The following is a 17609-nucleotide window of genomic DNA, read 5'->3' on the forward strand; positions in this document are numbered from 1 at the left end:
TATTGTTGGAGTCTTGACAAGTAACAGACTGATTTGGAGGAAAATTGTAGATAGGAAGTTAGTAATGATGTATATTTTTCATGTAGTACTATCATATCCTGTACACCCCTTGAGGGTACATGTCAGGAATTTGATAATGATGAACATTTTGGTCTTCAAGGGTACTTCTGGCTGAATCAATCCATTTAGATCCTGGTATTCCTCTGGTTCTTATTCCTGCCATTTAGCATCAGACATATGTTTTGCTAAATTTTCCTCTCTCATTCTATTTAAGTGACCATACTAGCTTAGAGCCCTGCTCACACATTTTGGAATGTTAACATTCTCAAGTTCCTTCCTGATATTTTCATTTTTAATGATTCTGTCATTGATGCCATCTGTTTGGTCTTTTCACTTTCTCATGTGTGTGTGGTCTCTAATCTTTGAACAAGTGCCATATTTCTAGCCTGATTCTCAGATCCATAACTTAAAACAGGGTTGAATGCTGTCTTGTATACTGTTAGTTTAGTAGTTTGGATAATTTCTCTCTTATTCCATATAAATGTCTTCAACTAGCTCCATGACTTACCAGATTTGTTTATTCTGTTGTCTATTTCCATATTTAATTTGCCATCTTTACTAAAAAAAACTATGCCTAAATACCTCAAATATTTTACTTGTTCTATATAGATTCTCCACGGGAATGCAGCTGAAGTTTTCTATGTTCCTGCCTATTTTCATAGTTTTGGTATTTTTTTTATTGCTAATTTTATTGCCAAATTTGTTTCAAGTGTTATTAGTTTAGTTAACGAAGCTTGGAGACTTGCATTGAATATGTTTAGGAATACAACATGATATACGTTAAAGCAAAGAGCTAAATTTGATATCTCTGATTCTAATATTATCAAGTTTAATGTCACCTTTCTTTCATAAGGTTTTCTTTCATCTATTCACATAGATGATGAATAAGAGTGGAGATAGTGTGCACTCTATTCTTACACCTGATTTTATATCAAACCATCGTCTGTATTTCCCTTGATTCTGACTGCTGACTTACAACTTAAATATAGACTGTATATTGCTCTAAGTCAAAATTTAGTCGAAACACTAAATTGCTGTGTACAAGACAGTGTTGAAACCAATTTTAACTTATGGATCTGAGAGATGGGTTAGAAATAAAATCAAAGACTAGAAACAACAGATATGAGGCTCCTGAGAAAAATTAGGGGTGTGAACAGATGGTATCAATGACAATATTATATTGAAACGAGGATATTAGGAAAGAACCTGACATTGTTAGCATCCAGGAATGTGTTAGCAGGGATAATCTCAGGTGATATGGTCACTTAAATGGGAGAGGAAAGATTATCAAAACAAGTGTTCTCTGTCAGGTTGGGAACCAAGATATAGACAGATTGATACAGTAAAAAGGTGCCTTAGAAGACAGAAATATAAGATCTGATAATGTTGGAATCTTCACAGATAACAGATTGATTTGGAGGAAAATTGTTGATAGGAAGTTATTAATGATGTAAGTCCTTCATGTAGTACTATCTTAATATTCTGTACACCCACCCTCCCCCCTTGAGAGTACATGTCAGGAATTTGATGATGATGATATTGCTCTGTATAATGTTCCATTTTATCCCATATAATTGTAGCTTTTTCACAAGCTTTTTTTCTGTGCACCTTGTCATATGCCTTTTCCAAATCTCATCATTATCAAATTCCGGATATATATCCTCAAGGGGTGTACAGGATATGATAGTAATACATGAAAAATTTACATCATTACTAACTTCCTATCTACAATTTTCCTCCAAATCAGCCTGTTACCTCTCAAGACTCCAATATTATCAGACAACCTGGCAGAGAACACTTGTTTTGCTAATTTTTCCTTTTCCATTCTGCTTAAGTGACCATACCACCTGAGATTGGCTCTGCTAATGCATTCTTGGATGCTGACAATATCAAGTTCTTTCCTAATACCCTCATTTTTAATATGATATTGCCATTGATGCCATCTGTTCATGCCCCTAATCTTAGTAACGACTCTCATATCTGCAGTCTCTAGTCTTTGGTCAAGTGTTTTACTTCTGACTCAGCTCTCAGATCCATAATTTAAAATTAGCTTGAATACTTTCTTGTATACAGCTAATTTAGTGTTTTAGCTAATTTCTCTCTTATTCCATATTTAATTTACCATCTTCACTAAAAATCGAGCCAAAGTAGCTGAAATGTTTTATTTGTTCAATAAGTTCTCCATTCACAATGCAATTGATATTTTCAATGTTTCTGCCTATTTTCATTGTCTTTGTCTTTTTAATGCTGACCTTCATACCATATCTATTACAACATCTATTCAATTTAGTCAGGGAAACTTGTAGAGGATTTATTTAGAAGTAAAACATCATCCACATAAAGCAAAGAGCTGAGATTAACACCTCCAATTTTGATATCAGGTTTAATAACACTGTCCTTCATAATGTGATCCATATAGATAATGAATATGAGAGGGGATAATGTACATCCTTGTCTGACACCACATATAACATTAAACCACCTTCCTGTACTTCCTTCAATTCTAACTGCTGACTTATAACTTAAATAAAGACTAAGTATTGCTTGATATAATGCCCCATTAACACCATATAACTGTAGTGTTTTGTATAGCTTCTCTCTTGGCACCTTGTCATATGCCTTTTCCAGATCTACAAAACTTAAATACAGATCTATGTTATATTCCCATGATTTCTCAACTATCTGTTGTAAAGTGAAAATCTGATCCTGACAGCCTGTATTTGGCCTGAATCCAGCTTGTTCTTCACCAAGCTTTTCTTCCACAATCCTTCTCAACCGTTTCTCAGATATACTTGCATATATCTTACCAGGAACACTCAGTAGGGATATACCTCTGTAATTCTCACATTCAGTTTTATTTCCCTTTTTATATATGGGTACTATAAGAGCTCTACTGCAATCATCTGGAATTTGTCCCTCTGTACAGGCTTTCTGAACTATGTAGTGAAGCCACTGTAAGGCTTTTATACCTCCATACTTGAACATTTCTGGTCGAATATCATCTACTCCTGCAGCCTTTCCACATTTCAGGCTTTTGATGGCTTTTTCTACTTCAAGTATGGATATGTATTCCTTACTGCATGCCTAGTCAGTGTTTTTACCACTGTGCTGTCATCACTGCTTGTTTCATTTAGCAATTTTTTGAAGTAATTACTCCATACTTCAAGAATATCTTTTTCTCCTGTTTTTCATGTCACCTTTATCATCTGTAATTCCTTTTACAGCTCTTTCCTTCATTTCTTAGCTTCTTCAACAACCTCCAGAATATTTTGCCACCTTCTTGATATATATTTTCTATGTTCTTGCCAAAGTCTTCCCAGCTTTTTTACATTTGTCTCTGTATTCTCTAAATGCACAAGCTGACTTATTTGCCAGGAACTTTTGATATGCTTTCTTCTTTTCCTTCACTGCCTCTTTAACTTCCTGTGTCCACCATGGAGTTCTGATTTTGCTATCCTTGCAGACAACATCACCACATGCCTCTCTGGCTGAATCAATCAGTGTTTTCGTCAGGGCTTGCCACTGAATCTCCAACGTTTGGTTCCTGTTCTCAAACTTTCATTTTTTCTTGTATAATATTTGTGTATTTTAGTCTACAGTTCACATTTGAGAGCTGCTCAACTTTTATTCGCTGTAAAACGTTCTTACATGTTATTCTTTTCAATATGAAATTCAATTTTATCCTGCTCAAGACTAAATAGTGATCACTTCCAATTTGAAATCCTCTATACACTCTGGTGTCGTGCACCAGTGGAAAAACATCACTATCAACAATAACATAGTCAATGAGACTTTTATTATTCCTTGCCTCTTCTCTCCATGTGAATTTGTTCACATTTTTATGTTGGAACATTGTGTTACTAATAACTAGCCCATGTCCTGAGCAGAAATCCAACAGGTGTTTGCCATTATTATTAGCTTTGCTCTTTTCTCCAAATTTTCCCAAAATATGTTTGTATGTCTGACAATCATTTCCTGCTCTGCTATTTAGATCCCCAACAAGGACCAACTTTTCCTTTTTCATTGTGTGAGTTGCTTTCTCTAATGCTTCAAAAAATTCTTTCACTTTTACCTTAGTAGAACCTTCTGTGGTACCATAGGCACAAATAAGTCTCATTGTCTAGTTACCCATTCTCATATTTGACCCCATCACTCTACATGAGACTGCCTGCCATTCAAGAAGATTTGCCTTTTCCAGATTTACAAAACTTAAATATAGATTCTTGTTATGTTTCCATGATCATGATTTCTCAATTATCTGTTGTAAAGTGATTATCTGATCTTGATAACCTATATTTGGCCCGAAGTCAGATTGTTGTTCTCCAATTTTTCTTAGCCTATTTTCAGGTACACATGGATAATTCTTACCTGCAGCATTTAGTAGTGAAATCCCTCCGTAATTCTCACATTGTGCTTTATTCTTCAATTTATAGATAGGAACTGTGAGCGCTCCACTCATCTGGAATTCTACCTTTTGGCCAGGCCCTTTAAATTATGCAGTTTAGCCACTATAAATCTTTTAAATCTCGATATTTAAACATTTCTGGCCAAATATTGCTAGTACTGTTCTGTCACTGCTTGTTTTCTTTAATGGTCTTTGAAAGTATTTCTCCATATATCTTAAGTATCCTTATCTTCAGTTTTCTTGTCACATTTATCATCTTTTAGTACCTTTTACAGTACTCTTTCCTCAATTTCTACACTTTTTCGATATCTTCCAAAACATTTACATTCTTACCTAAGCCCTCCCATGATTCCCCCCCCCCTTCCATGTATGGCGCCTGTTCATGGCAGAGAGGACCTGCTAGTACTGGCCCTTTTTGTCTTTATTCTTTCTTTGTGTTTTTCTTCCTGTATTCTTCACTCTACTTCTTCTGAGTCTCTTTTACCATCCTATCTTCCAGACCACTATCACTGGAATCCAACACATCCCTACCATGTTTGCTGTGCAGTGTGACCCATGGATGTCTAAAAAAAGTGGGATCTGTAGTTTGCACTATTTTGGCCTCTGCTTCGGCAAGATAGGTGTTCCCGGATGGCATGGCTAGGATCAATTGGCTAATTGGCTTGCTTGCAAGGTTTTAGAGTTACAATAGGTTTTCTTTGGCCAATGGATAAGGCCCAAGGCTTGTTATGGTGTCGGTATAGCATCCGGGATAGCCCTAATGTTTACCCCAAGCACAATCATTGCTTGCCAGAGAGCATGCTTCCATGTGTGGCTTATTTGTGGATAGAAAACTGGCACTAAATTGAAATTCAACTCTGAGTGAACAATTCGTCCTCTTGTTTATCAGGGAACCTCGACAAGCACTAACCATGTCAAAACCATAGAAACACCAACAGAAAACCTCAGAAGCTGCAATTAATACACTACTTTTCTTGATAATATGTTTAAGGAGAACATCCTCTTGGAAAAATGTCACCCTCCTTCATCCAAAAGAGTTTGGAAGGGTTAATAGACTCTCCAAAGTCTGTAAGGAAGCTCCGTTCTTATTGATGCTTCAACTTACAATCAGAAAACTTACTTTGTACAATATCTATCTGGGTAATACCAAATAAGATTATCCCCACAAAACTTAACCTTTTCCAGAGACATAATATTTAAGTGAGATGTCCTCAACATATGAGATGAGGAGATCTGCTCCAAAATGAAAGATCAGGGAGCCATGACATGCCATTCTCCTCAAGACAGCCACAAAGAGAATACTCATATGTAGGAATGATTGTGTTTCCCACTAAGAACATCATCCTTGCATTCGGTGCACCAAAACCATATATCAAAGTGGGCTATCTCAATTGCTTTGTAAGGCTCCACATCCTGAACCTTCTGTGTTGTTTAAATGTCAGAAGTTATGGTCATTCTCAAATTGCTTGCCATGGCTCTGCCCAGTGCAACAATGCCACTATCTACAATATGTTATTGCAGATAGTGGCCAGAAAAACAAAGACTACAAGAACAAAACACGAAAATACTCTTATTATGAGAGAGGCCATCCAACCTACTCCCAAGTATGCCAAAAGGCAAAGGATGAGAAGGAAATAAAAAAAAAATACAGATCAGTTCATCACTTATCAGGAAGCAAAGAGGCAGCATAACCACAAAATAGTCGCAGCAACATCTAGTAAACTTTCTTACACTGAGAAGGCAGCTGTAAAGAAAGTGTCGATCAACAGCGACCAAAACCTATACGTCAATTCCGCCTTATTACAATTACAACATCCCTGAATAATATGACTTTGTTGCCATCTCCTTACAGTGGATCAAAGAGAAAAATCAATATAAACCTGTTCCTGAGAACATGCCAAAGATCATCCACATACATGAAAATCCACTAATAAAAAAGATAATGGAATGTTCAATGCAGAGGATCAAAGACATGTCTTTAGACCCTTTAATAGATGGACCGTCAACAGATGGTATAGATTCTTCCATGCCTCCTGATGAAGATAAAATAATTCATGTACCTAGTGCCCTAGAGGGAGTACAATTTGATGTCTTAGATATTTTTCCCGATGCTAAAGAGATGATGGATACTGGCCATCCACAATTCTCTAAAAAGAAAAAAATCCAATGCTAATGAAAACAAACTACTCAACAAAGGAAACCAGATGATACCACCAAAAAAAAAAAAAAAAAAGAAAGAAAGAAATTCCTACAATGGAATTGTCGTGGATTCTTTCAAACCATCAATGACATCTGATTCCTCTTCCAGAAATATAAACTGATATCCTTCTGCCTGCAGAACATGACAATCCAGCATTACAAAATATACCATCATTCTAAGGAGAGGATGGGGGGGGATATACCTGCCTATGCAGGAGTGGTCAGCCATATCCCCTTCCAGCAAGTCCTACTTAATACAAACACAGAAACAGTTTCTATTTGACACTCAGTCAGATCTCTTATAACAGTATGCTGCATCTACTTGTCCTCTGTTGTAGATATCTCTCAGGATGACCTTAATGATGTCATATTGCAATAACCTTGTTACTTTTACTGGGGAATTTAAATGGACAACAGTCTGTGGGGTAATGCTCAAACAAACATCAGAGGAAGAAATGCAGAGTGTATGCTCAACATAGGAGCAATGCCTTCTTCCATATGTCTACCCAAACATTCACTACCATCAACTTAACCATCTGTTCACCCTCCTTTTTCCCACTCTTTAAATGGAAAACTGAGGAGAACATATTTAGAAGCAATCATTTTCCTGTGATATCCACTTTTCTGCACTGCAACCATGCACTGCAGCACAGATATCACAATGGAAAATTGAACACTGGCTGGTCCACCTTCTCCTCATTAGAGTAATTCAATACTGAGTGTCTGTTCATCTTTTGTCAGTGATGCAGTGCACCAAGTCACAGAGTGTATTAATACAAGCTGTCACAACTACAATTCCCAAAACATCAAATTGAGCAAGGAAGGCAATACGAAACCACTTGGTTTCATGATCAATATTCCCTGATAAAATAGTATATTGCTATCCAACCAACAAACCATAAGATTATGGACCAAAACAACAACAACAATAAACATGCTGCCTCTGTATAGGATCAGCTAACTCACCTTCAGTTGAAAAGGTTTTTCACATTTCAGACAATCAACTAAAGGGCATAGTCAATGAGCTATGGAGCCACTGGAGTACTGTTAGTAACTTGAAAACTATTTTTAGACAATTCTAAATTACAATTTTACCATGCTTTTGGAATGAATACAGCAGTTTCTCTCCCCTTATCCATGGGGGGATACATCATTTCCTCATGGATAAGGGAGGATATGTATCCCCGCACGTTGTATTCCATGGTTTTTTCCTTTAATGTCTATGCAATTTGAAACACTTTGGCAAATTTCGTAATGTCCACATTGCTGATTCTGGTTCATTTTCTTCTTCATCTTCCATATCCTCTGTGGATGACTCAGTAAATTCTTCCGTTTCCTCATTTGTTTACACTTCTCAATGGCCTTCAATATGTTCTTCCATTTCTTCTTCAAACATTGGCAAATCACCTTTTCACTTAAAGAAAGAACTTTATGGCTTTTCTCTGGCAATTCAGGTATGCCAAAGAGAAGTCATAAAATGCTTCCTTCAATATAGAGTAGTGCATCACTACTCTATATTGAAAACATTTCAGCTATTTATAGCAAAGATGGCAAATTAAATATGGAAATAGACACTAGAATTAGTAAAGCTGGTATGGTTGGAAGTCAACTGAATAAATTTATATGGAATACTGACTTGTATGGTATATATATCTATATTGTAATATAGCTATTACAAGACTGTGTTCAGACCAATTTTAACTTAGGAATCTGAGAGCTAGGTTAGATATAAAACACTTGATCGAAGACTGCAGACTACAGATACGAGGGTTCTGAGAAAGATTAGGATTGTGAAGAGATGCCATGAATGGCATTATCGTATTAAAATTGAGATATTAGGAAAGAACTTGGTAATGTTAACGTTCAGGAATGTGTTACCAGAGCCAACCTCAGATGGTATGGTCACTTAAACAGAATTGGAGAAGGAAGGATAGTCAGACATGTTATTTGCCAGGATGGTAGAAAAAAGACTCAATGGATGGCTAAGATCTGTATGGGCTGATACAGTAAAAAATGCCTTGTAAGACAGAAATATTAGATCTGATAATATAAGATCAGGAATCTTGACAAATAACAGATTAATTGGGATGAAAATTGTCAATAGGAAGTTAGTAATAATGTAACTTTTTATTTTCTACTATTATTCTGTACACTCCCTTAGGGTACATGTCAGGGTTTGATGATAATTACGAATATAAAATTTTATAGTACTAAAAATTAAAGAACCCAAAGAAACTATTATATGTAGGTACTTCCATAGTACATTCAGAAGAGCAGTATGTTGTTTTGTTGGAAAGAATTTGAATCATCATCAAATTCCTGACATGTACACTCAAAGGGTGTACAGCATATGACAGTACTACATGAAAAACTTCCATCACCACTAACTTCCAATCTACAAATTTCCTCCAAATCAAACTGTTACCCGTCAAAACTCCAACATTATCACATCTTATATTTCTGTCTGTTAAGGCACTTTTTACTGTGTCAATCCACCTATATCTTGGTCTTCCTCTGGGTCTTTTTCCTGCCAACCTGGCAGAGAACAGTTGGTTTGCTAATCTTTCCTTTCCCATTCTGTTTAAGTGACTATACCACCTGAGATTTGCTCTACTAACAATGTCTAGTTCTTTCCTAATATTGTCATTTTTAATATGATATTGCCATTGATACCATCTGTTCATACCCCCTGATGTTTCTCAGGACTCTCATATCTGCGGTCTCTAGTCTTTGGTCAAGTGCTTTACTTTTAACCCAGCTCTCAGATCCATAAGTTAAAATTGGTTTGAACACTATATATACAAGATATACACTTTATATCTTGTATATGGCTAATTTAGTGTTTTGGATAATTTCTCTCTTATTCCATATAAATTTATTCTGTTGTCTATTTCCATATTTAATTTATCATCTTCACTAAAAATCGTGCCTAAGTAGCTGAAATGTTTTACTTGTTCTATAGGTTCTCCATTCACAATGCAGTTGATATTTTCAATTCTGCCTATTTTTGATATCTTTGTCTTGTTATTGCTGATCTTCATACCAGATATATCATCATCATCAAATTCCTGACATGTACCCTTAAGGAGTGTATAGGATATGATAGTACCACATGAAAAATTTACATCATTACTAACTTCCTATCTACAATTTTCCTCCAAATCAGTCTGTTACTTGTCAAGACTCCAACATTATCAGATCTTATATTTCTATCGTCTAAGGCACTTTGTACCGTATCAATCCACCTATATCTTGGTCTTCCTCTGGGTCGTTTTCCTGCCAACCTGGCAGAGAACACTTGTTTTCCTAATCTTTCCTCGCCTATTCTGTTTAAGTGACGATACCACCTGAGATTAGCTCTGCTAACGCATTCCTGGATGCTGACAATGTCAAGTCCTTTCCTAATATCCTCGTTTTTAATATGATACTGCCATTGATGCCATCTGTGCACTCCACTAATCTTTCTCAGAACCCTCATATCAGAGGTCATTAGTCTTTGGTCAAGTGTTTTACTTCTGACCCAGCTCTCAGATCCATAAGTTAAAACTGGTTTGAACACTGTCTGGTTTTATTTAGTGTTCCGACTAATTTCTATCTTATTCCATATGAATTTATTCAACTGACTACCTACCATACCAGCTTTGTTGATTCTGTTGTCTATTTCCATATTTAATTTACCATCTTCCCTAAAAATCGTGCCTAAGTAGCTGAAATGTTTTACTTGTTCCACAGGTTCCCCGTTCACAACAGAGTTGACATTTTCAACAATTCTACCTATTTTCATTGTCTTTGTCTTTTTAATGCTGACATTCATACCATATCTATGACAACAGTTATTCAATTTAGTCAGGGAATCTTGCAAACTTGTAGCGGATTTATTTAGAAGTATACCATTGTCCGCATAAAGCAAAGAGCTGACATTAACATCTCCAATTCTGATATCATGTTTAATACCACTTTCCTTCATAATGTAATCCATATAGATAATGAATAACAGAGGGGATAATGTACATCATTGTCTCATCTCACACCAGATTTAACATTAAACCATCTTCCTGTACTTCCTTCAATTCTAACTGCTGACTTACAACTCAAATAAAGACTAAGTATTGCGTGATATAATGCCCCATTGACACCATATAACTGTAGCGTATTGAATAGCTTCTCTCTTGGCACCCTGTCATATGCCTTTTCATGATCGACAAAACTTAAATACAGATCTTTGTTATATTCCCATGCTTTCTCAACTATTTGTCGTAAAGTGAAGATCTGATCCTGACAGCCTCTATTTGAGCTGAATCCAGCTTGTTCTTCATCAAGCTTTTCTTCCACAATCCTTCTCAACCTATGGTTGAGAAGGATTGTGGAAGAAAAGCTTGGTGAAGAACAATTGGAGCTCTACTCCAATCAACAGGAATTTGTCCCTCTGTCCAGGCTTTCTGAACTATGCAGTGCAGCCACTGTAAGACTCTTATACCACCATACTTCAGCATTTCTGGTCGAATATCATCTACTCCTGCTGCCTTTCCACATTTCAAGCCTTTGATGTGTTTTTCTACTTCAAGTATGGATATGTATACCTGTTGAGTGTTTTTTACCACTGTGCTGTCATCACTGCTTGTTTCATTTAGCAGTTTTTCAAAGTAATTACTCTATACTTGAAGGATATCTTTTTCTCCCGTTTTCATGTCAACTTTATCATCTCTAACTCCATTTCTAAGCTTCTTCAACAACCTCCAGAATATCTTACCACCTTCTTCATATTTATTTTCTATGTTCTTGCCAAAGTCCTCCCATGACTTTTGTTTAGCTAGCTTTACACAGAGTTTAGCTTTCTTACATTTGTCTCTGTATTCTCTAAGAGCAAAAGCTGACTTATTTACTTATTTGCCAGGAACTTTCGATATGCTTTCTTCTTTTCCTTCACTGCCTCTTTAACTGCCTGTGTCCATCATGGAATTCTGATTTTTCTATCCTTGCAGACAACCTCTCCACATACCTCTCTAGCTGAATCAATCAGGGTTTTCATCACGGCTTGCCACTGAATCACCAAGGTTTGGTTCCTGTTCTCAAACTCTTTCATTTTTTCTTCAATAATCTTTATGTATTTTAGTCTACAGTTCCCATCTTAGAGCTGCTCAACTTTTATTCGCTTTAAAACTTTCTTGCATGTTATTCTTTTCAATATGAAATTCAATTTTATCCTGCTCAACACTAAATAGCGATCACTTCCAATTTCAAATCCTTTGTACACTCTGGTGTCCTGAACCAGGGAGCAAACATCACTATCAGTACTAATTCTTTAACTGCCTATGTCCATCATGGAATTCTGATTTTTCTATCCTTACAGACAACCTCACCACATACCTCTCTAGCTGAATCAATCAGGGTTTTCTTCACGGCTTGCCACTGAATCTCCAATGTTTGGTTCCTGTTCTCAAACTCTTTCATTTTTTCTTCAGTAATCTTTATGTATTTTAGTCTACAGTTCCCATCTGAGAGCTGCTGAACTTTTATTCGCTTTAAAACTTTCTTGCATGTTTTTCTTTTCAATATGAAATTCAATTTTATCCTGCTCAACACTAAATAGCAATCACTTCCAATTTCAAATCCTTTGTACACTCTGGTGTCCTGCACCAGGGAGAAAACATCACTATCAACAATAACATAGTCAATGAGACTTTTTTTATTCCTTGTTTCTTCTTTCCATGTGAATTTGTGCACATTTTTATGTTGGAACATGGTGTTAGTAATAACCAGTCCATGTGTCCTGAGCAGAAATCCAACAGGTATTTGTTATTATTATTTGCTTTGCTCTTTTCTCCAAATTTTCCCAAAATATTTTTGTATGTCTGACAATCACTTCCTACTCTGCTATTTAGCTCCCCAACTTTTCCTTTCTCATTGTGTCAGTTGCTTTTTCTAAAGCATCAAAAATTTCCTCCACTTCTACCTTAGTAGAACCTTCTGTGGGACCATAGTTACAAATAAGTCTCATTGTCCAATTCCCCATTTTGATATTAGCCCACATCACTCTACTTGAGATTGCCTGCCATTCAAGAAGATTAGCCTCGTATTTTGTGTTGAATACTATGGCTACTCCTTCTTTTCCTTGATTGTCATTTCCTGAATATAAGATTTTGTATTTATTGCTCAGAAAGATCTCGCCGGTTTTGTCTTTTTTTGTTTCAGTCACCCCTATTATGTAGATCTGGTACTTATCTAATTCCTCATATATAATACCATATATATATATACCATATATATTACAATAGATATTGAATTTAGGCAGGGAATCTTGCAGACTGTTGGCAGATTTATTTAGAAGTATAACATTATCCACATAAAGCAAAGACGTGAAATTAACATCAATTCTGATATCAGGTTTAATACCACTTTCCTTCATAATGTGATCCATATAGATAAGGAATGAAGGAACTTTCCTGTACTTCCTTCAATTCTAACTGCTGACTTATAACTCAAAGACTAAGTATTGCTTGATATAATGCCCCATTGACACCATATAACTGTAGTATTTTGAATAGCTTCTCTCTTGGCATCTTGTCATATGCCTTTTCCAGATCTACAAAACTTAAATACAAATCTTTGTCATATTCCCATGATTTCTCAACTGTGGGTCGTGAAGTGAAAATCTGATCCTGACAGCCTCTATTTCGTCTGAATCCAGCATGTTCTTCACTATCTTCTCTTCCACATCCTTGTCAACTGTTTTCTGTTATACTGGCATTAATCTTACCAGGAACACTCAGTAGAGAAATACCTCTGTAATTCTCACCTTCAGTTTTATTTTCCTTTTTATATATGGTACTATGAGAGCTCTACTTCAATCATCTGGAATTCGTCCCTCTGACCAGGCCTTTACAGTGCAGCCACTGCAAAGGCCTGGTCAGAGGGAAAAAGAAGCAGCAGCTTAGAAATGAGGAAAGTGCTGTAAAAGGAAATGGAGATATTAAAGGTGACATGAAAACTCAAGAAAATAATATCCTTGAAGTATGGAGTAATTACTTTGAAAATTTGCCAAATGAAACATTGAGTGACAGCACAGTGGTAAAAAACATTGACCAAACATGCAATCAGGAATACATATTCATAACTGAAGTAGAAAAAGCCATCAAAAGTGTGAAATGTGGAAAGGCAGCTGAAGTAGATGCTATTCGACCAGAAATGCTCAAGTATGTAGGTATAAAAACTTGAGCATTTCTGGTCGAATAGCATCTACTTCTGCTCCCTTTTCACATTTCACACTTTTGATGGCTTTTTCTACTTGAATTATGAATACATATTCCTGATTTCATATTTGGTCAATGTTTTTTACCACAGTGCTGTCACTCATTGTTTCATTTAGCAATTTTTCAAAGTAATTACTCCATACTTTAAGGATATTATTTTCTCGAGTTTTCATGTCACCTTTATTATCTCTGTTTCCTTTTACAGCACTTTCCTCATTTCTAAGCTTCTTCAATAATCTTCAGAGTATCTTGCCACTTTCTCAATATTTATTTTGTATGTTCTTACCAAAGTCCTCCCATGACTTTTGTTTAGCTAGTTTTGCACAGTGTTTAGCTTTCTTACGTATGTCTCTGTAATCTCTAAGAGCACAAGCTGACTTATTTGCCAGGAACTTTTGACATGCTTTCTTCTTTTCCTTCATTGCCTCTTTAACTTCTTGTGTCCACCATGGAGTTCTGAATTTTCTATCCTTGCAGACAACCTTAGCACATGCCTCTCTGGCTGAATCAGTCAATGCTTTTTTCAGGATTTGCCACTGAATCTCCAAGGTTTGGTTTCTGTTCGCAAACTATTTCATTTTTTCTTGAATAATGTTTCTATATTTTAGTCTACAGTTCACATCTGAGAGCTGCTGAACTTTTATTCACTTTAATCTTTAAAGATACCTGTGGCATACCATAAATAACAAATTAAACGATAATCACAGTAATTAACTTTAATGAAATAAAGGTACAAATATTTTGTACTGAAATTAACAGTACATCATCTGTGTTGAGCAAACAGTTCAAAGGAATGGAATACAGATTACATAACAGTCAATGGATTACCAAATAAAAATTGTTGCCGCATGCTACAAATTAATATTAATAAAATATTATAAAATAATTCTTAAAAACTATTTCTTTGATGGTTACATAAGATAAGAATCTTCAATACTTTTGAGGGAGAGAGACAATCATTTCGATTCAAATTTGGCCAATGTAAAAGGGCTTCACAACTTTTTTGAAAAGGCGTTCGTATTTAAACTTGCATCTATAGAGAAGGCGAGCTTTATCCCTCTGGATATTGTGTTTAGTGTCAATACTATGCTTGCCAGACCAGACTTTTGAGGTTTCACATATTTGATATAATATTGATGTTCCTTCGTTCTTTTTCTCCACAGAACAGCCTGTTTGTCCAATGTATGTTAAATTACATTCATATGGTATCTGGTAAATGCCAGCTAATGATAGTGGTGTCAGTTTGTCTGTTGTCTCGTTGCCATCTAGAAAAGACAAACTGGCACCTTGATCATTAGTTGGCATTTACCAGATAACATGTGAATGTAATTTAACATACTTTAGGCAAACAGTCTGTTCTGTGGAAAAAAGAATGAAGGAACATCAGTATTATATTGAATACTTGAAACCTCAAAAGTCTGGTCTGGCACAACATAGTATTGACACTAAACACAATATCCAGTGGGATAAAGCTCGACTTCTCCATAGATGCAAGTTTAAATACGAACAGCTTTTCAAAGAAGGTTGCAAAGCCCTTTTACATCGGACAAATTTGAATCGAAATAATAGTCTCTCCCCCTCCCTCAAAAAAAAAGTTTGGGAGATTCTTATCTTATGTAACCATCAAAGAAATAGTTTTTAAGAATTATTTAATAATAATTTATTAATATTAATTTGTAGCATGCGGCAACAATTTTTAATTGGTAATCCACCGACTGTTATGTACTTTGTATTCCATTCCTTTGAACTGTTTGTTCTACACTGATGATGTACTGTTAATTTCAGTATGAAATATTTGTACCTGTATTTCATTAAAGAAATAAAGTTACAAATATTAATTAAATTAATATTTTTAAAAAATTAATTACTGTGGTTATTGTGTAATTTATTATTTTTATCCGCTTTAAAACTTTCTTACATGTTCTTCTTTTCAAAATGGAATTAAATTTTATCCTCCTCAAGACTAAATAGTGATCACTTCCAATTTCAAATCCTCTGTACACTCTGGTGTCCTGTACCAAAGAGAAAACATCACTATCAACAATAACTTAGTCAATGAGACTTTTCTTATTTCTTGCCTCTTCTTTCCATGTGAATTTGTGTGCATTTTTATGTTAGAACATGGTGTTAGTAATAACCAGTCCATGTCCTGAGCAGAAATCCAACAAGTATTTGCTATTATTATTAGCTTTGCTGATTTCTTCAAATTTTCTTAAAACATTTTTGTATGTCTGACAATCATTTCCTTCTCTGCTATTTAGATTCCCAACAAGGATCAATTTTTCATTGTGTTAGTTTCTTTCTCTAAAGCCTCAAAAAATTCCTCCACTTCTACCTTAGTAGAACCTTCTGTGAGACCATAGGCACAAATGAGTCTCATTGTCTATTTCCCCATTCTGATATTTGCATATTTGCCCATGCAGTTCAGAATTTGAATCACTTGAAGAACATGTATAAAGGCTCCTCAACTGATGACATGTGCACCTGGAGAATGTGTTCATCGGACATTATATACTTTCCTGCATTAATAATGCTACCATAATAATGGTAATATTATTATTTTTCATAATGTTTAAGAATAACAAATTGTTAAAAAGTGATTTTTCTTTAGTAAACCACATTTGGATTATATTCTGTTTGTATCACCAATTTTTCAAAGAACTGAGTTTGTGGTAGTTTAGTATTAGATACATGGTAAGTAGTGCCTTTACTTTGCTTGCCAACAGAATAATCGCCATTTCATAAAAGATGCTCTCTCCATATAAGCTGTAATAACTTTTGAAATATATTTGTCATGAAGGGAGAGGAGAAAAAAAAGAACAGACACTGGTTTACAGTATCCTTTTTTTTAGAGGCCCTGCTTTACAAGATTTACTTAAAAACCATTACCTAGAGATCTGTTAAGCATGGCCTCTAACCAGGGAATATCTGTGTATATGGTGATAGCACTCATCAGGAATAATAGAATCTAATGCATGGAAATGGAGAGCAGAGTATATATATATATATATATGTATATATATGCAGCTCACTGGATTCTTAATTCTCTACTTTCGATGGATTGTTAGTTAGTGAGCATATAACTAATTATTTAATGCATGCATTTTTATCTACATCAGTATATACTGCATCTATATAAGCTACATCTTTATCAATCATATCTGTATAAATTTCACTACTTATTATTTAGAAGTATTTTATTGATAAAACTCTCATTCACTTTTAGGCATTGTCAGAAAGTGCCATCTGTCTGAAAACAGTCTTGGATAAAAGGGTAAACATCCTTTATTTTTATACTCGACATGTATCCTTTCTTTAAAAAGTGGATGAATGTTTCCTCTAATGTGCAGAACAAATTATATGTTTAATTTCTGACGATAAACAAAAATCATTCTCCAATTGAAATTTGTACTTTTACAAATATTCCAATTGCAGAATGCTGGAGATTAATTTATTATTAAATTTTTTATAATATATTTTTGATCAAAACAATGTTTTTAATCATTCAGTGTATCTTACCTCCCTCTCCCAACGATATATATATATATATATATATATATATATATATAAGATGTTTCCATATTTTCCATAGTCCTCTGACTCCCTGAAAAATGTGGAAAGGAGCCTGGAGACTGGGACTCTTTCTCTCTTTCTGTAAAAGGTATGCCCATGAGACCATCTTCCTCACCACATGT

At 35.1% G+C, this 17609-nt stretch overlaps 1 protein-coding gene across 1 annotated transcript in view; it reads left to right on the forward strand.

Annotated features, from left to right (window-relative positions):
- The window catches only part of LOC150109266 (exportin-T-like), a 359762-nt gene extending 342529 nt beyond the window's left edge, over positions 1 to 17233 (forward strand). The window contains exon 25 of the mRNA XM_090401965.1: positions 17141 to 17233. Within this exon, the coding sequence (XP_090258091.1) occupies positions 17141 to 17233 (93 nt within the window). The remainder of the gene's footprint in view (positions 1 to 17140) is intronic.
- Positions 17234 to 17609: the final 376 nt, after the last annotated feature.

Source organism: Typopeltis vanoorti, chromosome 2 (assembly GCF_054136105.1).
Source record: "Typopeltis vanoorti isolate ZY-2024b chromosome 2, IOZ_Tvanoo_1.0, whole genome shotgun sequence".
Taxonomy (NCBI): domain Eukaryota; kingdom Metazoa; phylum Arthropoda; class Arachnida; order Uropygi; family Thelyphonidae; genus Typopeltis; species Typopeltis vanoorti.